Raw genomic sequence first — 27,958 nt, 5'->3', positions numbered from 1 at the left:
CACACACACACACACACACACACACACACACACACACACACACACACACACACACACACACACACACACACACACACACACACACACACACACACACACACACACACACACACACACACACACACACACAAAATGTGGTTATATATAGGTATATTGTTTGGCGCTTTTTACATAAATTGTGAAAACCTAATTACCTATTATCTATCACCAACAACCTCAAACGTTCTGAATTACGCGAAACTCTGCGTAGGGGGCCCCAGGACGCTACTACCACAATTTGAGGGTCTATCGTGAAACAAGGAAATTTCTTTATGTAACATCTCTGTCACTCTTGCATATTCGAGGGATAAAGAGGCATATAGCGAATTTTCGGATTCGCGTTTCCCGGTAGGTCCTCTGTAAGCAAACCGCCTTGATGCCTCAATGTCATATTTTATTATCTCTGAAAACTTGTCAAAAACCTGTTAAAGGTACAGTATGGTTTACTAAAAAGGCTAGTCCCGCACTCTGGTGGCAGAACATTACATTGCAGTAATATCCCCTAAGAGTAAGTAGCTACATATATTAAGTATACAAAATGATTGCTCATTAGTTCTCATTAGTTATTGTTATTATTAAAATGCCCGAATATTTCCTAATTTTTCGAGAAAAGGCTAAAAATCCACGCTTTTTGCTACATTTACACACTTACAAGAATCCACAATTATATGTGCCTCAAAACTCCGACCTAACTCCGTGACGTCATTATCTCGGTTACGTGACTCAAAGGAGCTATTTCCTCGCATCCTGTCTTATACAGGCTGTATGTGGTTTTGGTTTCTTTTAATCATATTTATAAAGGGGGTTCTGAGAACTCATTTGGGTCTACGAGGCTTTATTCGTGTCGGTAAAAGGCTTTTGCTATACAAATATAGCTGGAAGAAGGCCGGGAAATGTTAATTAATTTGCCTAAAAATATTGTGAAAAATGTGTGTTGAGGATGACTCACATTAGACCGGGCCGTGACCGTGCCGGAGCTTTCGGCGCTTCGTTTTCTATGGAAAGCACTACGTGATCACCTGTCATGTCATAGAAAAGTAAGCGCCGGAAGCTCCGGCCCGGACACGGCCCGGTCTAACGTGAGTCATCCTTTACTTAGTATAAAACTGCGGAAGCGAGTCCGTCTCGCACTTTACCGGATTTTTGTTTTTCATTGAAATCTTATACATTTTTTCATAAGATTAGGAACTGCTAGGTGCAGTCAAGATCAGTAGTATCGTGAAATGGGGTTACTTTGATTGATTTCAAAAAATTATTATGTATTTATCTCCTCGAATATGGAATCATAAAAAAAAACAAGAAAATACAAAATCGGTTTTTGCTCGTTTATCGATTTTACTTTAGCATTTTTATAGAACGAATTTTTCTGCTGTATACAGCACAACCGAGTTTTGAACCCAATATTTTTGATAATAGAATAGAATGGTGTTTATTTCTCTAGTTTATATGTTACATTATGTCCATCAGGTCGGTGGTGTGTTCGGCCTGTGGGTGTGTCAGCTACTTACAATCTACCTATGTGTGTCTAAAAGATCTATATAGGTGTCATTTTTCATCATTTTTGATAATCACACGTATATGAAAGAAAGGTTAAAGAAACAACTTAAAACCAAATCCAAGCCTATAAAAATCCTGGTAAATAAACAACTCTATTTTTATCACAAAACTTATCAGATTCCCGAGCCAGTTTATGTTGGCACATTGTTACATGTTTGATAAACATCGCGCTTATATTATTTGACCTACTTTCGTAAAACTTTGCCTTAAATCTGCCTATAGTCAAATACATAGATATAAAAGCTTGACCAGTAATATATGATCATTGTCAAGAGATTGTTCATTCTTATGTATAGGGTGACAGTTCAGTATAGTATGAAAAAATTAGTTCCAGTGAAATTCCGCAACATGGCGCGTGAGGTATTCCTGGTCAGGTTTTACATAGTAAAATCCTAAGTCTCAGCCTTAATCCAAAGCCACGAGTTTCATTTGATTTTTTAGGTAAAAAGACTTTAATTTTAGGCGGTTTTGTCTTTTAAACGTATTTTTTTAAAATCTTTGTTCGCATTTGCAAGCACTATCGTAAAACCCGTTTAAAAGAACTTAGGAACTACGTCTAAATCTAAAGCGGGATAGCGATAAATATTCTTCACCCGCAGCTTGAAATACGCAATTTACCGCAAAAAAAAGTGATTGGTCAATTATAGTTTTGATTGCCTAAAATACCTATACAATTATTTATGTCAAACTTCTTGCGCGGCATTACAATAGGTAACTTTGTCAAACTGCGCGCTTTACAGTTGAGTCACTCGCGGCACAACATATGAAGCCCCCTCCACATTCGTGCGCGAATCGCGGCCCGAAGCCGCAAACGCGAGTGTGGAGTCGATTTCGCAGCGCAGATACTGTGTAATGATCCTTTTAATATTCGTTTACTTAACTTTATAATGATAACCCCGTCCTATTTCAGAAAGATTACCGTATCCATCATTCTACTAAACACTCTATTTACCTGTCCCAGAGCCCAACTACGCCCAAACGCTCATTAATTAAAAGATTAAATCTAAAACGAGGCTTCCTTGGGATCGCATGCCGCAAGCTTCGAAAATATTGGTGTTCGCCAAGTCAACAGTTCAGCATAATTGATAAGTCGACGTAGCTACTGTTGTGTTGGGAGAGCGCTTACACCTGAATGGCCATTCAAAAAACTTATGCCTAACGTAAATTGACCCTCAGATACACCGACTATGTATAATGAAATGGCACTTTTAAACTGGACCTCAGCTTCACTCGCAAAGGCAGTCGGTTGTGAATAGACCCTGCCTGGGGAAGCCACGTGCGCTTGGTGCAAGCGAGACTCAAGATATCCCCTTTTCGATTACACTCACGGCACGTCGCATTCAAGCGAAACTCAACCTAAACGACTTATCTGCATGTGGATTTGATAGCAATATAAGTCTTTTTAATTTTAGAAAACAAGGCGGGTGTCGTGCGTAGCAAAACAGGCGAGGCAAGCAACATAATGTGCCATGACAAAATGAATGCCACGTAGTAGCCCATTATTTTGTTTCACAGCGAGATATCGACGGCGTAAATAGGCATCTTGTTAGACGTTTCGTTCGATACGTTGCGTGTTGATAACGAATCCAATCAGAGATACTTTGCATCGCGTAATACGATCTGAACTCTATCGGAGACGAATGAAAAGAAAGCTTAGAAAAAAAGGTTTTGTCACGTCAACGTATTGTCACTGTCAGTTGAACAAAATGGAACGGAAAAAATAAACTTAATGGATACTCCAACCACATATCTAATAGTTGTAAATGGAATTCAAATGATAGTCAATTTAATCCTCGTCCTACCAGTGATTGACCTTATATATTTATCAAAATTTATCACGTTCTGCCAGAACAACCGAGTTATTAAGAATGTTATAGTTTTAGTAGTTACTGTTTATAGTGCATTCATTATATGGCATGGAATCCTCAAGCCTATGAAGAAATTATCGAATTTAAGCACACCCAAGTCGACGTTTAAGAGTTTTACTGCAAGAGAAAAATTGATTCGTGTTATCGAAATCAGCAACGCAAAACGAAACTTTTGGCTTGGAGCGTTCTCATTCTTTCTAGTTTTAGTGTTTTTTAGACTGCTGGATTACGTACAGTTTTCTGCAAAGCTATACGAATTCTCGAAATCTATGGAAAATTGTGAGTTAGTGGATGTCTCTATGAGAGATCCGACGGAAAACATGAATTTCTTTTCGATCAACAAGCAATTAGTAAACTGGCCGTCACTAGAAGATCTGGATGAAAGTGTTACAAGATATCCAGGTGTAATAACTGATGCGGAAGAATTTGATGAGTTAAGTCAAGAAAGTTTCACGTCGAGATCTGCTTTAGTGAAGTCAAAAAATGATTAACCCATTTACTATGATAATGAGTATCGTGTTGGTTTTAGAAATTTTAATGGTCATGGCCCTCTTGAAGCCTGTCAGACAGTCTGAGTTTATAAGGAACATCTGGTATGATTTGCTTAAGAAGGAAATTACTGTACCAGTAATAGTTTCTGGCTTGGCCGCTGTATCCTGCTTGGAGATTCTTTGGGAGAATATCGAATTTAGCAACATATTATTGAAAGTTAATGACAGGACATTGGTGAAAGACTTTGAATTGGTGAATTTGTTAAAGTGTTACACGACATTTTCTTCTTCTATATTCCTTCTGATTCTGATTTTGAGATTGACGCAGTTCTTAGTGGTGCTGTCGAGAATGATGGAGTTTGAGATGATGTGCAGACATACCATACTTCAGTCCAGAGTACAGTCTAATTCTACCGTTGTTTCCAAAGTCCAAAATGTGATTAATTATACCTTTTACGATCCAATATGATTACAGCTGATTTTGAAGTATATTTCCGTGTTTTATTTTCCAATTCGTAACTGTATTAGACAAACCTTTATTTGTACTATCAATAGGTAGATAGATACACAGACAGGCTGATAATCAGTGGGTCCCTTTACATTTTTATTTCAACTGGCAGCTGGCAATAAGAATGCGTATCATCCGCGTGCTTGCGTACGTAACTCACCGTAAATGTGGCTGCTGTCTGTCTCAATATAGGTATAGGTGATTATACGTTTCCAACTTTCGATATACAGTAGTACTTCACATGATTGTATTTGGCAAATATTCGTGTTGCAATTTTTTTATTTTGTATGTCAAAAGAAAGAGATTCATCACGAATATTCGTCAAATACAGCCATGTGAAGTGCCAGCATTAAAGGACCCACTGATTATCAGTCCGCTGGACAATATCGGCCTGTCAGTTGTTCGGAATTGTCAATTTTTTTTTCCAACTGACAGGCCGATATGGTCCGGCGTATGGATGGTATAGAAAGGATCGCAATCTCTTATGGCAGAATTGTTGTAAAAGTGACCGCGTTAAGCTTTAAATAATAGTTCCTAATCTCTCCGGTGGCGCTAGTTAGGCTCTGGGACATGAGTATAACATGAACCATATAAGGCAACAAATAACCCGACCAAATTACGTAGGTTGTTTTTGGTAGTATTTCGGTGTATGGTGGCGCCGCCTAATTACTGTTTTTTGATGGACACTTTTCATACATAGAGATTTGGCTCCTTTATACAGTCTCCATGGTCCGGCGGACTGTTAGTTAGTGGTAGTCTTAATGCTAGAAAAAGATAAAAATTCAGCATGAATATTTGAGCAAATACAACCTATTAAACCTGGCCTTAGTTTAAAATAAACGTATAAAAACTTTATCCGCGTTTCTATCGCATGTCAAAATTAATGTCAATCAATCTGTCAAAATGCCTACACAAACGAAATTACGTGTGAATAATTTGTAAATAAAATGTAATAGCAATAACCAATTGAACCAAAAGTTTCACCAAGCAAGATGGACGCCCACTGCGTTGTTGCTTCAGTCCTGCTCTTCATCCAAATGGTAATGGTTCTCGTCATGCTGAACCCCGCCTACGACCTCCGTAAAATCACCAATTATCTTAACGAGAAGATTGAAAAATATAAAGCATATGTTACGTTAGCAATCGCTCTTTATTTCGCTATAATTTTATATATTGGCGTGTATAGTCCGATTCAAAACATCATTGAGTTAGGACTATGTGAACATATAAATCAGGATGAAAGAGAGCTTATAATGATCTGCACTGAGAAGAATTGCATAATGACCGGGTTCTCCGTATTCCTCGCAGTTATTATCTATGGGATAAAGTGTCTAGTTTCATACACAGCTAGCTTGGTGGAACAGTCTGACAGACAGATAACCCTGCCGCAACTGAAGCTCCTTAGACCAACCACATTGACAAGCGCTCTGAAAATGAAACGTTCGATTTCATACGAGACCATACTGTTAGCGAAGGACTTGCGGGAGCAACTGAATTTGTTGATGAGAAATGCGTGTACTGACTACAGCTACAGGTACAAGCTTCCCAATATTTTAGATTCCTCATTTCGGGTTGATTGAAATTAAACACAATATAAACATTAAAGCATGAAAATAAATATTAATTTTAAACAAATTGAAAATACGGAGGCAATTTGAGAGATGTAATTTAATAAATAACTACTCACTTATTAAAATTTGGAAGTTTCATTAGTTTGTATTTTTATTTGCCATCGCAAATTTTATACAATGTTTTTATTAGGTAGAATTATTATTTTACTTGTTTCTTTTTCTAAAACCTTATAAGACTACTTAATTATCTATTGACTATATTGTACTTAAATGTTCAAGTAAGATTTATATAAACATGTCGTTGGCGTGTATGTGACGTTTGTTTTTGCATAGGACAAGGTAAGGTTGTGGTGTCAACAATTTTAAGACTTCCATACATTTAATATGGAGCTTGTCCTGAAATAAATAAAATTCATTAATTCATAGTTACAAGCTGTCGTCGTCGATAGCTTCGAAAATCTTTTCGTGACCTTGAGTTACATCTTTATTTTCTTCGACATTAATTATTTTGGTACATATTTATGTTTTAATATTATTAAAACATATTTAAAACCAGTTCTATCGCGAATTTATTTTGTCATAGATCGATTCATTCACGAATACGCGTTCATTGGTTCGTATTGTCATACATACTATTAAAGTTTACTTTTGACAAATCTGCGCGTCATCGTGCTTGGCACTATTTATAATACTACTGTCACTAAACCTGTCGTTTTTGTTGACCGCATATTTTAAGAAGTAGTCATTTTGCGACAGAGCCATTGAACGATTTAGTCCTAATACTAAGTAGCTATTTAAGTAAGTGGTCCTCTTGCGCCATTGATTGGCTTTCTGCAGTATATACATTTTTCTTGCTTACTTACTTAATTACTTCGCTGGCTCAGCGACCCGAAGTGGATCTTGGCCTCCGATACTAGATTTCGCCATTCGTTCCTAGGTATCCTGTGCGATCCGACGCCATTCAGCCGCTTGGATATCACATAGGTCTTTCTGGACCACATCGATAACAGATAAGCTCTCTTGGCCGCACGATCCTCTCCCATCCTCTCCAAGTGGCCGAGCCAGCGAAGCCCAGCAGCTTTGCTCTCGACGATGATGTTGGGCTCACCCACCAGTTCTTCCACCTCTAAGTTCCTCCTCACTCTCGAAGATTCTACACATCATTCATTTTTCTACGTAGACAGTAGTATGCATTATAGGTTTTTTGGCCTCTTAGATAATTTGCGTTGTAGTTTTTCTGCAGTATAGCCATTTTGCGAGATAGGCATCTACTGCTGGACCCTACCTTTATACCACCACCAGTACAGGTTTTAGGACCACGACCAGTGTAACCTGCGTCGAAACGTCGGAACAAAATAAAATCGCAATAGACCCGGTTATAAATATGTGTTCAAAACACAAAAGTATTAAATATTTATACTTATTTTGGTATTTCCATAGGCGTGACGGAACGTGTCTAAACTTTATACTTATATCAAATTTCAGCTTCAAGTTTGATACAAGATTGTCGTCTGCCTTAAGCGGGTAAAGCCCCAGGCCACAGTTTATACTCGACATACGTAAACAATAACGAAGCTTAATATTTAACACACAAGCGTCTAGAGCTGCACTTACTTCCACAAATTGCCTCAAAGAGCTTACACGTTGGGAGTAACCAACCACACATTTACATGAATATAACCGGAATTTACCAGAAAATACTGTTAATATTAGCTTTTTCGGAAACAGTATTCAGAAGAAATAAAAAGCGACGTAAGATGTGGGATGTCGTTGGTATGCGGCAATGTTTTGGACTGAAATAAATGTCTCTGAACACCGCAATTTAAATTCGTCCTTATTTTCAACTGGCAAAGTATTATTTTTGATTTATAACTTTATCGTGTAAAGGCTTTTAATCGATTTCCTGCGGTAAAGGGTATTGAACCGTTACCTTTTTTAACAAGCTTTCATTAGGTCGACCTGTATGTAACTAACTACGTAATGAAATCTAAGGTAACTAATTTAACCATCTTTCAAGGATCGTAGCGTCATGATAATTGGCAGCTGTATGTAGTTCTGATGACAATACAATAATATGGTACTGTCGAACTGATCTGATGATGGAGCCGGAAGATATGGACTGGAACTTCATGATGGAATCAACTATGTAATGGAATCTAAGGTAAGTAATTTAACCATCTTCCCGGTTTCCGACGAAGCTGAAAATTAGCATACGCATATAAGTCGGGTGACAATGCAATAATATGGTACCATCGAGCTGATCTGATGATGAAGACAGGAGGTGGTCATAGGAACTCTGTAACAAACTATGTAATGGAATCTAAAGTAACTAAATAATGTAACTATCTTTCCGGTTTCCGATGAAGCTGAAAATTTGCATACGCATGTAAGTCGGGTGACAATGCAATATTATGGTACCATCGAGCTGATCTGATGATGAAGATAGGAGGTGGTTATAGGAACTCTGTGATAAAACAACGCAACCTAATTGTGTTTGGGGTTTTTAGAATTGTCTCGATGAGTAGTAGTTGCCTGTGGAAAAAAAGTACAGTCAGCGATAAAAGCTTGTACCAAAAATGAAATTTTGCCAAAAACTTAGAATTATTGTTGACTTTTCGTGACATATTATCGGTTTTGGAACAGCACAGGAACCTTGCTTTATATTAATAGTTGTATATTACCTATACTACACTTCTTTTTTTAGATTTGGATTGCTAAGTTATTTCTACTCAATCACGAGCTCACTGTCCCAACGCTCTCATACATTTTGCGATCCTTTCATTCCGTTACTGTCACACAAAGTGAAAAATGCTAACGGAATGAAAATAAAAGTCTTGGGACACTTTTTTCTCCTCTTACAGTCGAAATAGCTCGTGATTCTGAGTACAAATAACAAAATTGTCCAAATTAAAAAAGTGTAGTGGAACGGCCTTAAATGAAGCCTTAACCTTTTGGACGCCAATGACCGATATATACGCACCGTAGGTTCAACGCCAAAGACCGATTAATCGGTCATAGACCACAGAGCAACATAGACCTACGTGCATGTGCATAAAGTTGAATTTCAGTTTTGACACTTCAGTGACGTGGCGCCTGGATGACAGCTTTTGTGTTTGACACGGCGTCGAAAAGGTTATATGATCTAGTGGTTTGGTCTTCGTCGAACTTACACAAAGGATGCCAATCTCTTATGGCAGAATTGTTGCAAAAGTGACCGCTTTCAGCTTTAAATAATAGTTCCTAATCTCTCCGATGGCGCTAGGTAGGCTCTGAGACTAAAGAGTATTGTAATATATAGGACACTCTATGACATGAACCATAGACGTATAATAATGTAGAGATGAAATGGGGGAGGGGCAGCAATTAACCCGACCAAATTACGTAGGTTGTTTCTGGTATGTTGTCAGGAATGTTAAAACGTGTTTTTAATTTTGTCGCATTGCGTATGTTCTGTCCCTCACGGTCGCACGGGTGCACATCTATATAAAATACTAGGTGTATGGTCATGGTGGCGCCGCCTATTTCCTGTTTTTTACGGTCACTTTTTGATACATGAAGATTCATTTTCTTACCTCTTCCATAATAATTAGTCCACAAACTGTGAAATCGTATGGGTTGCCATTACAACACACCAATAATATTAGACTAATATCGTTCGAGAAATGGGCCCCTGGTGTTGCGAGTCTCCATGGACAACGGTAATCGCTTACCATCAGGCGATCTGCTCGTTTGTCTCCTGTATCATAAAAAAATCCGGCTTCAAATTTTTATCAGCGTTTTAACCTTTACCACAGGGCGGATACGCTATACATCAAAAATCACTTGCGTTTCTATGTGTGAACGGCACGTCTGTGCTCGCCTCATGCGTCATAGTGTGAGTAAGTTGCTTAAAAATAGTACTGAGCGGCCGGCAAACGGCCGTCAATCTGCTGTCGGGCGAGGTAATTCGAGTCGGGGCGGGGCGGTGCGTGGCCGTTCTGTATGATAATATTGATAATACTACTACTTATTCTATGCCTTTACAAAAACACCACCGCTAAAAGTTCATGTCACACATCCCTAAGCCTCCGTTTGGCAGCGAACCAAGATGGCGGCCGGCGCCAGAGAACACATCGAGCCCGACTTTAGTGCTGTTGTGTGCTGATTTACAATCGAATAATGAGAGCCGCTATCTGGAAGCCGATTCCAGCTTACACTAGGTGAGGGGTATTCCACATAAAAACGCAACCGCTAAACTAAAAAAATTAATGCAAAATGAGACACAGCAGTGGGGAAAAGGGTAGAAATATCCACTTGGCTAGTTATTTTAATTTAGTTTTTTCTTACCTACAAAAGCTATTATGCATATGCCTATTCTAGTTGGGACTATACTTTGGAAATTTGTAGGAAAAATACACCGGGCTATTAAATATTTTGTGATGGCAGTGAGTGGGTTATTGTAAAGTCATAAAGGTCCACCGCATTGTCAGTTAATAATATATCAGAGTACGTGCGGTAAGAGAAGAGTCATAGTCATACAAAGAACTGGTTTCCTTTTATTTTACGACTTCAGATTCTTTGAATGTGAAATATGTGTAAGTCTAAGACAAATTAGTGCAGCAAATTTGATAGGCGATGCAGATGGCGCTGTACAGGGTAACTTTGATTATAAAAAGTTGATGTTTGACAATACAGTAATAACATATAATTCTATGCTTGACAATTCAGTAACTACCAATAAAGGCTGGCGTCCACTAGACTCGCCGAGGCGAATCGAATCGAATCGCAATAATTCGCCTCCTATATTTTCTAATGCAATTGCGTCCATTGGCGAAGAGCCGCGGCGCGCCCGTCAATGGACGCAGTTGCATTAGAAAATCAAGGAGGCGAATTATTGCAATTCGATTCAATTCTCCTCGGCGAGTCTAGTGGACGCCAGCCTTAATATGGCGCACAACATCGCCATCTGTTTCGCTTGTCTTTTTTTATGATATTTTTTTTATTTTTTTATTTTTATTTCATAATATTAAATTACATTATAAATTATTTTAACTTAATCTATACGAATTTATATTATTATATACAAATGTCAATACAGATAAAAATTCATCACAAAGTCAAATAAATAAATGTTGGGAAATAAACATACGATGTCAATAATAGCATGGTTACGAAAAAGATGTCAATATGGCTAGTTATACCTAGGTATCTCGTAATGGTCGTCAAATTATAGTACAATGCATTACAATATAAGAATAGGTAAGCAATATCATATCATATAATTAATTAAATCTATTGATAATATTAGACGTCATTTCCATATATTCTTTTACAGAATATAATGGATTATCCAATAAAAAGGATCTCAATTGGCGTTCAAATGCTTCGTCAAACGGATATAGGAGGCAAACGAGCAGACAGATTGCCTGATAGTAAGGGATTACCGTCGTCCATGGACACCGGCATTTGAGATGGACTAAGTTGCAGGATCAATACTTAGACTTGACCTCTCTGTTAGAATCAATAAATGTTTGCTATTACATTATCACGTGTACACGATACGTCTATGGCACGTTTTAGTAGCTAATTTAATAGTGTAGCAGCTGCTACAGATGTCAGTTATCGCATTTTGGCAAGACTCATGACGTAAAGTTTATCACTACTCGTTAAGGGGCTACCAGAGGTTTTCATTGATTTTTGACAAATTTTGAATCGTATCTCCTACTTTTGCACTACATATAGAATTATAAGACAAGCGGCTATCGGTTCTTCAATCTTTTATCTCCATTTTTGTCTACCGGATTGTGAAAAAAATGAACACTTTTTTATTTATGATTGTTTTAAACATTGTCTAAAAAAACGTTTTTTTCGTATCTCGATTGCTGTGAAAGATCTTACTTATACAAAATCTACATATTTGGGTTCGTCTTAGACGTCTCTAAAAATTTGTCTAAGGTTTTAATTTTAAACTAATTAACACAAAAGTTATGGCCAGTAAACCAGTTTTTTGGCCTAAAATTGTTCAACTTTGATGCCAAATATTTCGAAAACAATGAACTTTGAAGTAAATATGGGATACTATATTGCTAAAATCCGTTGCTGTTAATATGATCAGCTACAAAAAACACTAGAAAACTAAGGTATTCAAATCGAAGGTCATTGGGGCATGGGATCCCCTTAAGTATTGAGTTTGATTTTACCCGGAAAACTAGTTAGAGTTAGGACGTTCTCTCGTTCTCTTTATTGGGAAAATTAATGGGTAGTTATAAACTTGGAAATATTCCCTTGCAAGTACCATATATATTTTATTATCCATACAATGGAATATAGAATTTAAATCGACATGCAGCAACAAGCAGATAGAACTAGCCACAATTATCTGCCACCCTTTCATACTTTTACAAATAGAGAAATTCGTAAAGTACCCGGATATATCCTTAAACTACATGGACCCGGATATGTCCTTATACCAGGGACCGGCCCGCTATCCCTTATCGGGGTTTTATAAGGGTATTGCATAAGGCTTAACTCACCATACCCTTTGCCAGACGAAACCCTTTGTTTTGGTTTTAAAAACCCTTATATAAAGCTACCACATTTGAGTAATCGGTAGCCCAAATACCCTTACAAAACCCTTATCATCCGCTCACCAACACCTTGCATATTGCTTATAAGGGTTAGCCTTATAAAGGGCTTCCCTTTTAGCATATAAGCGTGCTAATTTAAGTCGTCTACCTTGTTCATAAAGCACACATTACTTCGAATCCGAGCGATCATCGGCGGCGACGGCGGCGTTCTTTGACTAGGCACGTATTTTCTTTTCTTTTCATACACTACCGTAGATATATACTAATCCTGTCTCTTTCACGCAAAGGGAAACCTTTATAAAAAGCGCTTAAAGATAAGGGTAACCCTTAATAAGAGCTAGCCTTATTTTTGGTTAGCTTTTCGGTAAGGGTTAGTCAAAGGTAAGGGTATGAATGGGCTTGCAGTTCAAAAGGGAAAGTCTTTCAATGTGTTAGTCGTGTTTAAGTGTCGCCCATTGAAAGGGTTTTATCGCGGAAAGGGTTGTCCGGTCCCTGCCTTAAACTACGTCCAAAAGAGAGGTATGGGCACTGTGAATGACATCTCGCTTTGTGTGGTAGGGCACAGGACAGCGGATGTCATTCCAGATCTAGAGCAGAGCCCAACTGGGGAAGTACCTCCACCTTACAGAAAACCGCAGCCAAATAACACTAGACCCTACTCATAGTGTCGTGTTCCTGCCGGTGAGTAAGGTTGCCAGAGCTCAACGAGGGAGAGGAGTGTTAGGGTCGGCAACGCGCGTGTAATATATCCGGTGTTGCAGGCGTCCATAGGCCGTTACCGTAGTAACTGCTTACCATCAGGCGGGCCGTATGCTTGATTGCCACCGACGTGGTATATAAAAAAATATAAAAAAAAGAAGTAATAACAGTTACATTTGACGCGTAGGAATAAAACGCTAATACAAACATGACATATTTGTTTGGATTCAGTAGTCGCAATGCTCCTTTTATAAACTTTCCATTGTCTTGATTTATAAGTCCAAGTTGCCGTTTCTATTTTATAGATTTTCTCTACTAAGTTGCCTTGGGGTAGCTTCGAAAGCGGAGTAGTTTTGAATAAACCAGAAGCTTTTCATGCTTTAGCAATAGCAAAGATAGATATAACTCCGTAATAGATGGATACAGTCTAAGGAAAAAACGTGCCTCGAAAATCACGAAAATTTGATTCTCGATCAGATGGCGCCACTAGTTTTGGCCTACACTCGTATAGAGGGCGTTGACTATTGAGTTTGTTATTTATAATTTTAACGCATACCAGTGAAAGAACATGGGTCAAAATCATATAAAAATAATTATAGCAAATAAAAAAATCATTTATCCATATTTAAATACATTTTATCGTATTTTTATAAATATTTATTTTTAGTTTTAAAGTGTGTCGACAGATGGCAGTGAATTTACTGGGGTTACAAAATTTACTATGACAGTACCGCTCTAGTATAAGTTACTCTATGGCAATAGCATTGTGTGCAATTGCCAAGTCATTTTAAGTACTAAAAAAATAAAGGTATCTAATATTGTTACGGTTATAACACCTCCGGCACTGACTAAAATAACCGACTTGGTTTCACATTACATCTCAAAACTTTTTTGTAGTAGAAGAACTGCGTTGCGAGACTTGCATCTTTATACATGTAATGTTTTTGATGGGATTATTCTGTGTACGAAGTTAACGCAATATTGAACTAAATTATAAGCAATTCCAAAGAAATCCATAGAGCTACGTAACATACGTACAGATTAGGAACATCCACTATAAACTGTAAGATTTCCCAACCGCAAACAATGCCAGAACAATGCGCTGTGAACTATCGTATTATCAAAACACAACCGTTGCCAATAAGACCGAGTATCCCCACAATTCTCGACATTAATACCAGGGAATACAGGCGATATTAGAAAAGCACAGGATTGTGGTAAGCACGTATGTGGGAATAAAAATATGGGCAAGTGCTAGCCAAAGGAAAACACGAATAAGTGGGTGTTGCCAGATTTAGCTTTGGGCGCTTAGTTGCTTTTGCAATGTATCCTTTTTTTAGAAACCACGGCTGAATTGTACAGTGTAGAAGAAGTAAGCAAGTAAATATGATTTACAGTACATCTGGTGCTACATTACGACACCCTGTGTTATAATAAGCACATTACGTAACTACGTCGAAAATTTAAAGGGCCGTAAAACGTAAAACCGATATACGTGCGAATAGGAAATTCGCAACTCGTGTTTTTTTTTTATGAAATAGGATCGTGTCGATTTAAAACGCTACCTTCGGTCGTGTTTTTTAATTCTCCACTCGTTGCGAATTTTCTTTTTTTCGCACTTGTATCGTAAATAACTATTTTGTACCAATAATTGTACATTTTAGATTCATTAGGAAGTTAGGGAGATTTGAAGTAATGAGAAAGAGAACGTATCATGCGATGACACAAATCTATTTTGTACATGATTACCTGTCAAATGTGCCATTGGAAGTATTTACAAATAACAAGTGATTGTGTAAATTCCCCTCCGCCGCCACACCCTCCGCGGCCCGTGCCGCCGCGGACACTCGTGTCTGAGGAAGGACTCCCGATGAGTCCGAAACATGTCGCCAAAAGCGACTAAAAATACTAGTAAGTGAAACCGTAGTGATCTAAATATTTTGAAATATGTCTTACGATAGTTAAGTTTCGTATGTGTAAATTGTTTGTTTTGGTAACTGTATTATGTCAAGATAGAACCTAAATCAAATCCTTGACTGATCTACCCGTGGAACGCTAAGCGCCACTTGCACCATCCCACTAACTCGGGGTTAAGCGGTTAAACCGTTAACCCAGTATCAAATTGTTCTGGTAACCATGTTAACTCTAGGGTTAACCGGTTAACACCGGGTTAATGGGACGGTGCAAGTGGCGCCTAGTCAGTAACTTTAAAATACAAAACTGTTCCAATATTACCATTACTTTGTCTGAGCATCAATTTAAGGCATCTTGACACTTCGATTTTATACCTTGTGCGGTACAGAACATGGTTTACAATGTAGTGAAGCTAAAATACCCGTAAAATTGATGTCAATCGATTTTATACCTTGTGCGCTATAGAATAAAATCTGTTTTATAGTGAGCCCGGCTGGAAGACTGAGTTCATCTAACAAGGACAAACATTGCCGCTTAACTTGCCAACAATCATAAACTCGTCACAGTGGTTAGATTATTATTAGTACGTAATAGTAAAACATAGTATTCTAAATCATATTATAAATTCAATATACGCGATTTAACCTCGTAAGACCCACCACATAAAGTTTTTAAATTTTTAATTTGAACCTTATTCTAAGTAAATTGGAATGAATTTCGTTTGGTTTAAAACGCAGTGGAACAAAAGAAATGCTACTCTATTTGTTTCATGAAAAAGGTTCAAATTAGATTGCAATGAATATGTACATTTTAATGTACCTACATTTAGCCTCACAAGGATAATTCGTTTTCATAGTTTACAAGTACAAAAGCGTATGTGTTTAATAAGATCTCCTCTAGTTATTAAATCAGTAGTTTTCATCGCCATATCTAGTTATGTACTCATTTAAAACGTACCTTTTGTCCGTAAAAAAAAAGTAGTCTTAGGTTCACTAGACTTATATTGACCGGGATATAGACCGTGATTACCTTTTGTATTATTTGTGAGCTCCCGATATTTCGACGCAGTTACATGCATCATGTTCACGGGTAAATATCGGGAGCTCACAAATAATACAAAAGGTAATCACGGTCTATATCCCGGTCAATATAAGTCTAGTGAAACTAACCGTGAATCATTCAAAACTCTAGTCTTAGGTTATCCTTAACTAGCAAATTTTTAGCATTGTTTGTGTTCAATAATTCCCTTCTAGGAGTTAACATATACACGAGCTCAGTAGTAAATGACGAAGGAACTCTTATAATATAAGATATATTATAATTATCTATATATCGATAGGAAAAGACCAATAAAACCGAGTCCAGTGAATACTGAACACAACATTACCTATAAAGTTAGCGAAACGGTTTATGCTGCCAATAACGTAGTTACGTATATAGATCGACGAAATATATAAGGAAGAAACGGCATTCGTGATAAATGTATAAGGGAGAAAGGCATTCATGATAAAGCGAAAAACACACTGTGAGCGATGTGGCACCGCCCGCCGCGGCGGCACTCGGTGGAGCGGTTTGAAGGCCTAAATACAACGCACACACGACGCCGTACCTCCGCCTCGCCGTCGACCGTTACCGTACATCGCTAGGCACCCCTCGTGTCACGACACGCACCATTAAAGAAGAATATGAGGTATTTTATGGTATTAGTATACCACATTTTAGTTGGCCACTGTGCCTCCCGACTCCATCGCGAAATAAAGCACGCACAAACCGGAGTGCTCGTAAAAACTGCATTGTGCCGATAAATAAGGTTAAAGATTCATTTGAACGTGAACAAGCTAGGAAATTGTGTTTGATAACAACGATATTTGAGTTTATTAGCTGATAAGGATATGTCTTTCATGCCTTACTGAATATTAGGTAAAACCTTCAAACCTTCAAGAAAATAGTATACTCCCATCTTAAATGTCGGCAACGCACTTGCAGCACCTTTGGCATGTTAATTGTTTACCATCAGGTGATTCGTCTGCAGGTTTGCCTCCTATCTCCTATATCATAAAAAAGTTACCCCAATAAACCTACTACCTACATTCAGTTACCACTACACCACACTACATATGAGCAATGATAAATTATGTACAGGCAGGCGTGGCTCACTCCGCGATGTTGTCGTGTCGCTACAAGTACTTGCGGCCCCACGCGGCCGGCACCAATTTTTGTGTACAGCCGTAATTGCCGCGCACCGCTACGGAACGGACGCCTCCTCTCGCTTGCGCCACCTTGCAGTCATATCTGTCGTAATAGACGCGTTTTGATAGAGTGAACCTTCTGTACATAGTACTATTATTTATTCAGTGGTACAGGCCAATTCGAACGTACACTGAAGTCATAATGATATTTGAATCATGTTATTTAGTTATCGTGCATTTCGCTCGTACTTTTTCGTACATGTATTGGCGCGAGCGAGACGCATAATAACTAAATATCATTCTGATGTTAGTGTACGTTCGAATTGGCCTCTACCGCATAATAAATAATAGTACTAGGTACAGAAACTTCACTCTCTAACAAAACGCATCTATTACGACAGATATGGCCGCTAGGTGGCGCAAGCGCGAGGAGGCGTCCATTCCGTAGCGGTGCGCGGCAACCAACACCAAAATTGGTGTGGGCCGCGTGTACTTGTAGCGACGCGACGAAATCGCGGAGTGAGCCACGCCTTACTCTACTTAGATAGAAACCTACGCATTCCAAGTTTTGTTAATCACATTAAGAATACCGAGAATATAAGAAAAATATTCCTTCTCACATCATTATTCGCTTAACGATATTATATACATTCTGTATTTTAATGAGACTGTAACTAAATTATTCATAAAAATGTTTCATCAAAAATTCAAAGACAAATTGTACAAATTGGATTTGTAAGAATTATATTACAATCCAATTTCATATTCAGTGGCCATGCTAAAAGTTTTTGCATTTTAATTTTAAATTTTTTGAAAACGTACGCTTGAGGCGTTGCTCGTGCCTGTGGTGACGGTAACGCTTATAAGCGTACGCTGTCAAAGTATTCTTAAGAGGAAAGGGACGACCGCTTCTATAAAAGTAGTCCCCATTTACTTCTTTGAAAATTAACATAATGATAGGGCCTATTTTAGATTTAAGCTAATTAAATTGAAATTGAAATTGAAATTGAAAAGCTTTATTTCAGACACATTAGGTATCCATAAACATTGGTAAGTACTTAACAAATAACAAAACAAAACCAAAACAAGGATAATGTTAGTATTACTTAAGGCTAAAACAAAAAACTAAAACTAAAAATCCTAACCTATCAACTGCGCAGTCTAGATTGCCCGCTGTCCAGCGGCGGCTGGTGATTCTATATTATGGGTGTTCACTATCACAGTAAAAAACTACACATTCAATTAACCGACACAAAATACGGTCATTGAACTCTCTTATAGAATTTCGCTATTACGAATATCTTGACTACCGATAGACGCTAACTGCAGCTCATTTTACAAATGGATTCTAGGTTGTGAATGTTGTTTTAAAATTTTATGGAAATATGTGCTAAATTGTTAACACATCGGTTTCGGTCCAAGCAAACTCACCGCACAGCCGTCGCCCAGCCCGCCCGCGCCCGCTCCAAACAAGACATATGTACTTAGGTAGGTAACACGATAAACTAAAACACCTAGTTACTTTTATCACAGCGACATAACACAACCACGGTGTTTTTGCATATTGATCTTACTTAATGACATATAAGTTTTTGTTTTTGACGAACATTGTTACGAAAGTTCAAGGTTTTCCTTTTATATTGAACTCGAGTCGATTTTGTAAACTTTTTTCACATTCTCCCGTTAAATTCATTCATTTTAAATACCTCACAACAAACAAATTATGTGCACTTACTGCTTAAACTCTTTGTTAATTATTTATAATAAAAAAATGCCAAAATTCCATTCACGCGCGTACTTTAAAATTGACTACTAACTAAGGTCTGTTTACAAACAAGTGACTATGGCGCGCACAATGCGCGCGCATTCGACGAGAGGGCGCAAGGTCAAACGGGCTACGGAGCGCCGCTCCAATTTTACCTCTTTCTTCATAGAAAATCTTCTGTTTCACGTGCGGAACTGTAGCGAAACTTCTCTTTCGCTCTCATTGAATTTCCTATTGATTTTATGTACTAAATCTTTTTCATAGGAGCGCAATCCAAAGCGCTCCGCTTCGCGCGTTACCTATGATTCCTATGAAATTATAGGAGTAGGCCGAGTAGTATAGGCCGTCTATAAACTTATAATGAATAAAGGTAATTATTTAATTGGTATTTTACTTTTGTACGATAGATCTTAAAGAGTAATATATTAATTAGGCACTATAATTTCATTATGATTATTTATGGGAGTGCACTGCACAAGCGCTCCTTAGAGGAAGCCGCGCCTGCCGCTGTCACCGGACATGTAATTTCACCCAGTGGTGCTGGAACGGGCAATCCAGCCTGCTGGCCACCACACGTAGGAGGCTGTTGGGGCTGGCGCACACGCGTCGCATCAGGGATGCCGCACGTTTACGCATAATGGCATGAAAGCCGTCTGTCCTGGACTCCGTGAACATACCTGAAGGCCCTGAAGCACTGCAGTAGCGCGGCAGCCCCATCAGCATCCTATATGCATTGTTGTATTGTACCCTCAGTGTGTTAAGGGTACTAATAAAATAAAACTATGAAAACGGATTACATCGCATATATTGAATTTATAATAAACATCGGGATGTATTAAAAATTCAATATACGCGACATAATCCATTTTCATAGTTTTATTTCATGAGTAACTATCGCGGTAACCGAAGACAATCTTCGGTTACCGCGATAGTTATTTAAGCTAGTTATTAATTTAGTTTAGTAGTACCTAGTGTACCTACTATTCTGTATATATCTTGTAGGTAAATATATGATTTTATTTTTGATAGCTAAAATATTTGTAACTAAGTGATTTCGTTCATAAAGATTATAGAAATTATGTTTCACAATTTGATGTTTTTAACCACCACAATGCCAAGGGGCGTTAGATTTTTTTCCCCCATTTTTTTTAAATGATTGTAAGAAAGGAGCCTGTATTCATGTGGATTTTTTTATATATACCTATATTATATTTAATATTAATAAATGAACAAAAAGTCAAGAAGCCCCAATGTAAGTACATTAAATTGTGTTAACATAATATTTTCCCTAATGTCAATATAAAATGGGGTTTATGCTTGTATGAAGAAGCGGTCATCCACTATCCTCTTAATTACAACAAGAAAAGTAGGGGAGACCGAGGTGAGTTGTGACAGAGGAGAGTTGTGACATCGTCGATTTTTTGAAATCTATAAACTAATAACGAGCTCGCAATACAGCGCGTTTGTTAGCTCAAGTTACTAGCTAACAAACGCGCACTGTTGCGAGCTCGCTAACAGTTAAGAAATTCCAAAAAATGTTACAACTCTCCTCTGTCACAACTCACCTCGGTCTCCCCTATCTATGGTTATATTTTCTCTTTGTATGCAGGGTATCGTTTTCAGTAGGGATCAAACGAAGGCCACTGATAGAGCCCCTTGAGGGTTCCCGACCCCCATACGTGACCCCCACATACATACATTAATAGTTTCGGAGAAATCATCGACAATTTGGCTTTATACACTAGATATGACTGTAGTAAAGTAGTAGTAGTAGTAGTAAACACTTGATTACACAAAACAAGTACATAACACAGAGAGAATACAGTAAATGTGTACAAAGGCGAACTTAAGGGACTGTATGACTGATTGGGGGTGGAAAAGTAAATTTTAACTGCAACTTCTCCCAAAAACAATACAGTTTTTTATAAAAACCAGCCAAGTGCGAGTCGGACTCGCGCACGAAGGGTTCCGTACCATTACGCAAAAAGCGGCAAAAATCACAAATAAATATTTATTTTATTCTGTTTTTAGTATTTGTGTAGCGGCAACATAAATACATCATTTGTGAAAATTTCAAGTGTCTATCACGGTTCATGAGATACAGCCTGGTGACAGACGGACGGACGGACAGCGAAGTCTTAGTAATAGGGTCCCGTTTTTACCCTTTGGGTACGGAACCCTAAAAAACGATACCTAAAACACTAAAACAACCCGTACCAAATTATAGTCTGTGCGGAAATAGAAGTCGTGAAATGTATGGGCTCAAATAAGACTTCTCTTTTCGCACAGCCTAATATAACTCAAACGAAACTGAAACCTTTCTCTAAATCCGCTGAACTCACAAAGACGAACCGTAATTACCTGACCCCAGAATCACTAACTAGATGACGCATTCAACCATGTAAGGCCCACCGTACAAAATATTCCTATTTTTAATTTGAACCTTGTTTTAAAGCAAATTGGGGTGAATTTGGTTTGAGAAAGCTGCGAAATACAATAAATGCTACTTTGGTAAGGATATGAACGTTTCTAAGAAGATTGATACGGGATATTTAAGAAAATCATGTCAAATTTGACATTTCCGCGATTCCGAATGTCCTCTTGAACGATCTGTTTAAGATTTGCTTAAGATATTACTTAGACACCCAATGGATATCTAATGGATATCCCAAAACGTCCCAATAATTGTAGCGTAAAATGACAATTTGGTTTCTCGAATCAAACTGCAACAGATAACTAGTTGAGAACTAAACTATAACGTATCTATTAGATCTCGTATTGTTCTCGTATAGTAATTATCACGTTGTTCGAATTGACCGGTAAGACTCCCTGTCATCTTCATACATTGGCATCCTCATGCTAGTCATGCTAAAGTGGTGTTAAAAATAAAATAGTATTTAAACCGGTATCGGTACAAGTGCAATTTGATAGATATGTATATACTGAAATAGATAACATATACTAAAGAAAAAAAAGTGACCAAGTCCAGTCACAAAAATACAAATCAAAAAATATTTCACAAAATAATTTGATTTGTGCCCTAGTTGAAGTTGCCCTAGTTAGATATTTATATATTTGAAGTTTATTGCAAAAAATACAAAAATAATATACCAATGGCATTCTGTACCAGTTAACTATCGGGCTAAATGGTGACATGTAAAAATGATTTAATAAATAGAGTTAAATGATAACCACGTCTGTGGTAACCGCTACTTGCAAAATAAGAATAAGAATAGAATAATTCATTTATTCATTGCAAACTACATTTCATATAAACGTATTACAAAAAAAAGCATATATAAAACAAAAAGTATTAAGTTTACCACGAAATGGTCCCGCCTCAGCATAATGCTAACCCTAAAGCCAGCGCTGGTCTTCCGTCGAGACCAAAAAAATGATTTGCAAAGTGCTATCCATGGGATGTAGTCCGTGCTTGCGTCCTACAAGACTATCGTTCGCTTTAAGATTTATTTTTATCCTTTTATATCCATTGGGAAGGACAAAGAGACAAATGGAAAGCGAAACCGCAGCTGGGATTAGAGGCGATAGCGGGAACAGATTCCGATTTAACAACCTGACATGGTTCGTACCTCCTATTCTACGTTAGAGTTGGCCAGAGGGCGCTGTTAGCCCTTAAGAGATTGCATATACTTGAGAAACTTCGACCAATGCCGCCGTGATCCGGGTGGCCAAGCGGTTTAGGCATGTGCCGCGAATGCAGAGGACGCTGCCGCTGATTCGATTCCAAACAACTTTTTGCGCGCGGCCTCACTGGCGATGTGCGAGCGAGTTGTAAGCGAGGCGAGAGCGCAGCGAGGTCGCCGTGACCGCTCAACGATATCGCCGCGAGGACGCAACGATATCGCTCCCATTCCAGTATGACCTGCGTACGGTCGCAAATCGCCAGTGTGGCCTCGCCCTTTCTTTCGTATATGGCATATATTTCAGTTAATAGATTAGTCTACTTGAAAAAGCGCTGGTGGCCTAGCGGTAAGAGCGTGCGACTTGCAATCCGAAGGTCGCAGGTTTAAACCCTGGCTCGTACCAATGAGTTTTTCGGATCTTATTTACGAAATATCATTTGATATTTACCAGTCGCTTTTCGGCGAAGGAAAACATCGTGAGGAAACCGGACTAATCCCAACAAGGCCTAGTTTCCCCTCTGGGTTGGAAGGTCAGATGGCAGTCGCTTTCGTTAAAACTAGTGCCTACGCCAATTCTTGGGATTAGTTGCCAAGCGGACCCCAGGCTCCCATGAGCCGTGGCAAAATGCCGGGACAACGCGAGGAAGATGATGAGATTAGTCTACTTGAACAACAACTTATAAAAATAATTTGATTACTTTCTATTCTCATTTTGACACGACCTTTAGTCGTGTCGTCAGGCATCTCACGCGCACCAATCAATGCGAGCGAAACGCCTTATGAGATGACTCATGATTGCATTTCGTGATCATCAATTAGCGTGAGCGGCTAAGGCTACCACTGTGTCGGAGATGAGAGGACCAATAGCTTTGGTTGTATCCCAGCGGAGCGGAGAGATGATGTGGATTACAGCCAATGCTGCCGGTTAATTCCCGCACGTCTACTTTCATATTGTATGCCTTGGAAAGCAAGCCTAACGCTGCAGCTCATGAACAAGCTCCAAGATGAAAACCATATCAAATTGTTATAACAGAATGGGCATCCGGGTAAGTATAACATGGAATTAGTTGCACTGGTGATGTTACTGTACAGTTTGAGATCATTTTGAACCTTATCCAGTTGGTATAAGGCTTTGTCTTTGACTGGTCAGAAATGTGGACGATTTCCTTTGATAGCAGAAGATACGATAACGGTACATCCCAACTGTATCGTCCGGTATTACGTACTATATGGCGAAGTTGGTGAGAATCCGCTTAATTTCTCTTCATAGAATGGGGACAAACACTACAAAAAATGTCCCGTTCTTTGTTCGGTTCATCCGTTTGTATCTTTTTTTAATGTTAAGTATCTGGTCTTTTTTCCAATGGTAGGAAATGATATGTTCACGTGCTGTGTGGCGCTACAAGTGTTAGGTGACCCAAACCCAAACACACCACTGTGCCCGCCTACAACGATAGCGCAAGACCTCCCCCAACCGGTTTTCTCGGCGCGCGGCAGCGGCAGTACGCAACACACGGTCGTCGTGAACGCTGCTCGCACTATTAGTGCTTGAGAAAGGAGACCTAGGCTCTCCGAAACATGTCGCGCGAGTGACTAAAACAAGTGAGTCTAAACCGTAAAATGATTTAATGTTAGTATCCTACTTAAAACTCTATTTTGGGTTATGCATAACTGTCTATCATTTCAATTCATTATCATTTCATTTCTGCTCTACCTAAAACCTGTTAAAAGTTATATATGGACAAAGACCCAGACAGAAACAATGTTTTAAACAAATAATAAACTTGCGGTCCGAATCACCCACAAATCTCATACACTAACTTTGTAATGTTATTTCAAAGTTATGGCGAAACAAAAATCAAGTTGAAACACGAAACTTTGCTAACAAATTCGCCCTCAGACTTTCATAATGCATACTCATTTTTAACACTATAATCCCTTTTATGCCGGCTTTTCGCAGCTCAACTTCTAAAAGCATTAAAAAGCTAGAAAAACAATGAGAAAAGTTGAACATAAAGTTATGAAACAATATGAGTTTTGAAAATAACAAAAACATACAGATACTCAGATCAGAAGTGTCATTAATAGGATATGCTAAGATGATCGCGATTGTGTCATCTCGTATCGTGCCCGACAATTTCTAAGTACCTATGTAACTAGGTACTTAGAAATTAACAGGTTTAGGATGCTCTTGACCTGGCATTTTTTCAGAATTTCCCCGATCTGATCAGAGAAAGTCCGCTGAAGTCTACCCCTTCTACTTGTCCCTTATAGACCTTAGCCTTCTTTCACTCATTCTTTCCACGTGTCCAAACCATCTCATACCTTTCTCAATTTTTTTTCACTACATCTTCGTTCAGTCCACTTATTTCACTTATTTCCCACATTTTGCCAAAATCCTAAATTGGGTTATTTAGTTCCTAATCGAGCCCGTAGTTCCGAATTAAAGAAAAATAACATAACTACTGGTGGAATTATAATCGAGACACTTTCGGCATGAACGCAAAGTTTAAAGGTTTATGCCGAACAATGCTAAAAACTGACAGAGACAGCTATATGGAAGCATGGGTAAGAGAAAAAGAGATAATGGAGCTAATGGTCGCGTGACGTAAAGGAGGTACTTGTAAATAAATGAGGGAATGTGTTTTCTTTTTCTATTTTTCTGGGAGGGGAGGCTACGGATTGTTTTATGACTATAACAGGGAGGTATAGTTTTGTTTGCCCTCCAGACTCCATTGACACCCCGTTTTGAAGCATTTGCGAAGAACGAGAGGTCTCTAAATACGGTTAATAGTTATTACAACTCGCACTTGTACGGGTTTTTTTCATGTCGATTTTCAAACCTCTTAATTTACGCCTATAAGCAACGTTACTGATTGTATGACTGTAAAGGGTATCTTTAGATTAACTTATTAAGGGCGTTTGTATTTTGTTTTTTTTTTTTTATTGTTAAGCAATTTATTTTAAAACAGGTACCTATTTTTATTCTTTACAAAGTATAGATTTGAGCGACAAAAAGGGATGTTAATAAAATGATAAAGCTATTTTAAGAAACGGCCTTTTAAAATAGGAATGCACCCTCGTTAAAAATAAATATTGGATAATTTTTGGTTGGTAGCATCCATCGAGTTAGTAAGCAAAGCCCATGAAATACCTTATTTTAGCATGGGGTGCTTAATAGCTATGAAAGTTATTTAACTTACTATTTGCAGCTTAATTAGTGTATATGTCGCAGTCAAGTTACAATTTGACTACGACAGATAGACAGAAATTTGATGTGCGATATCTTTTATTTAATGTAACTACTTTAATATACATGCATATTATAAATGTGTTTCTTAGTCTTTCTTCTTCTTTTTCTTCTTTTAAAATTATGGCTTCAACTCAGTGGGACTATTTCGCCAGTATCAAGGTATTAAGAGGTTTAAAAACGACAAAAATTGTAAGGTTGTACAAGACAGTGTACGGTGATTTGTTAGCTCTTGTTAATCGATAGCTAGACTTTACAAGAAGCACGTGGACTACCGGCCGTTGACTCCAAGATGGTGGTTAAACGCGCTTCAAAATTAATTCTCCATTCACTGCACACTACCACATTAGTTTACTGTATAATAAGCTATCGATATTACACTTTAAACAATATTAATGAGCAAAAAACAAAGTAATTAATCACGATGCTAACTATCAAGATGGCGCTCGAACCGAAAGTCCTTAGTCTTTCTTAATAGTTTTGTTCTTTGACATCTGTCAGGAACGTCTAGTTATACGTTTTGATTATAAATAACTAAGGAGCCGCAATCTCACAGTTAAATACACAAAGCTAAAATAAAATAAAATCAAATCATTAAAAAAAACCCTACAAAATAATATTGACAGAAAATATTCTTTACGTTTTTCACTGTGAACGTTTTACGCTAAGCCCGTCCTGCCGAGTCTCTTACATATATATCACAACTCACAACAAGCAAAGACGCAGAAAAACATGCATGCTACAGAAAAACATTTTATTACTTAAACATAATGGTAGAAAACATATCAATGAATTAGCGCCATTTACAACAGAGTGAAGTCACGTGGCGTGTATAAATAGAGAATTCTATATATACATTTACTACTCTGTATTCAAGAATTACTTAGCATTGCTAAAGTTTGGATAACACGAAAGCGCTGTGCAACACAAATTCCCCCCTCTGTATATTGTAGCCATTTCCTTGACCCCCCCCTAGTCGGGGGTGACCGAAGGGAGTAAGTAGTAAGCTGACAGCGTGATTGAGCGTGAAAGGTTGGAATGGAGGGCGAAATTGCAGGGGATTAAAAATTGCCGAGCATTAATATTTCCATTACGATTGGCGAGGAAATATTGCGCACTTTTAGTGGTATATGTAGGAATACGTTGGCAATTAGTTTATATTGCTGACCGCGAGTTTTTTGAACGTAACAAATTGATCTCTCTTTATTTTTTCGTGAGTATGTACGGTGCAAGCGAGACGTGTTTCGTTCGACTTATATCAAAAATATAAGTAGACATCTTAATAAAATTATTTCCTAAACTTGAATTATATTATTTATAACCTGTTATAGTGTCCCACTGCTGGGCAAAGGCCTCTCCCCTTGATTTCCATGACTCCCATTGTTGAGCTTTTTCCGGCCAGTTATTAGTGAAGGTGTCTAAGTCGTCCCGCCATCTCCGTCTGGGCCTGCCACGGCCGCGCTTATTTTGCGGCATCCACTTGGTGGCTATTCTAGCCCACCTATCCGGATGCATGCGGCAGATGTGACCTGCCCAGTCCCACTTCAGCCTAGCGGTCTTCTTCCCTACGTAAGCTTGAATAAGAAATAGAATATAATTAAAATAATTAAAATTAGACACTTCATGTAATAAATTTTAAATAATATATATTTTTTTTACCTACATTTAAATTAGGTAGGTATTATTTGTTCCTTAGTATACCTAGAAATTATTAAAATTATTATTCTCGTAGTAAGTAATTAACATTAACTACTATTCGTTTTTATGATTACCTACGTATAATTGTTTGATGAAACTTCAAACTTGCGTCGTTTATTAAGCTCCTACTCATTTAATAGTATACTAACACTAAAAAAATATTTAGGTATTTAAAGAATATACGTGTTGCCCGCAACGC

The 27,958-nt window shown here is 38.1% G+C and overlaps 3 protein-coding genes and 1 long non-coding RNA gene across 4 annotated transcripts in view; 1 reads left to right on the top strand and 3 right to left on the bottom strand.

The window, feature by feature from the left end:
• The window catches only part of LOC134748840 (uncharacterized), a 707,412-nt gene that overhangs the window by 394,876 nt on the left and 284,578 nt on the right, over window positions 1-27,958 (bottom strand). The gene's annotated exons all lie outside the window — the stretch shown is intronic.
• The window catches only part of LOC134748837 (acetylcholine receptor subunit alpha-like 1), a 423,890-nt gene that overhangs the window by 363,051 nt on the left and 32,881 nt on the right, over window positions 1-27,958 (bottom strand). The window lies entirely within an intron of this gene.
• LOC134748858 (uncharacterized) lies at window positions 5,403-6,071 on the top strand. Its single transcript, XM_063683680.1, has one exon. It carries the CDS (start codon window positions 5,456-5,458, stop codon window positions 6,041-6,043), a length of 588 nt encoding a protein of 195 aa, XP_063539750.1. The 5' UTR covers window positions 5,403-5,455; the 3' UTR covers window positions 6,044-6,071.
• The window catches only part of LOC134748822 (uncharacterized), a 207,472-nt gene continuing 202,672 nt past the window's right edge, over window positions 23,159-27,958 (bottom strand). Inside the window, exon 2 of the mRNA XM_063683631.1 lies at window positions 23,159-23,317. Coding sequence (XP_063539701.1) covers window positions 23,231-23,317 — 87 coding nt within the window. The 3' untranslated portion in view covers window positions 23,159-23,230. The remainder of the gene's footprint in view (window positions 23,318-27,958) is intronic.

Source organism: Cydia strobilella, chromosome 17 (genome assembly GCF_947568885.1).
Source record: "Cydia strobilella chromosome 17, ilCydStro3.1, whole genome shotgun sequence".
In the NCBI taxonomy this organism is placed as follows: Eukaryota; Metazoa; Arthropoda; class Insecta; order Lepidoptera; family Tortricidae; genus Cydia; species Cydia strobilella.
The sequence above is the reverse complement of the archived record's forward strand: the minus strand, read 5'-3'. Positions and strand labels throughout refer to the sequence as shown.

What these genes read in the sequence shown, in the direction of transcription:
- LOC134748858 (XM_063683680.1), top strand. Translation starts at nt 5,456, where the DNA reads ATGGACGCCCACTGCGTTGTTGCTTCAGTCCTGCTCTTCATCCAAATG.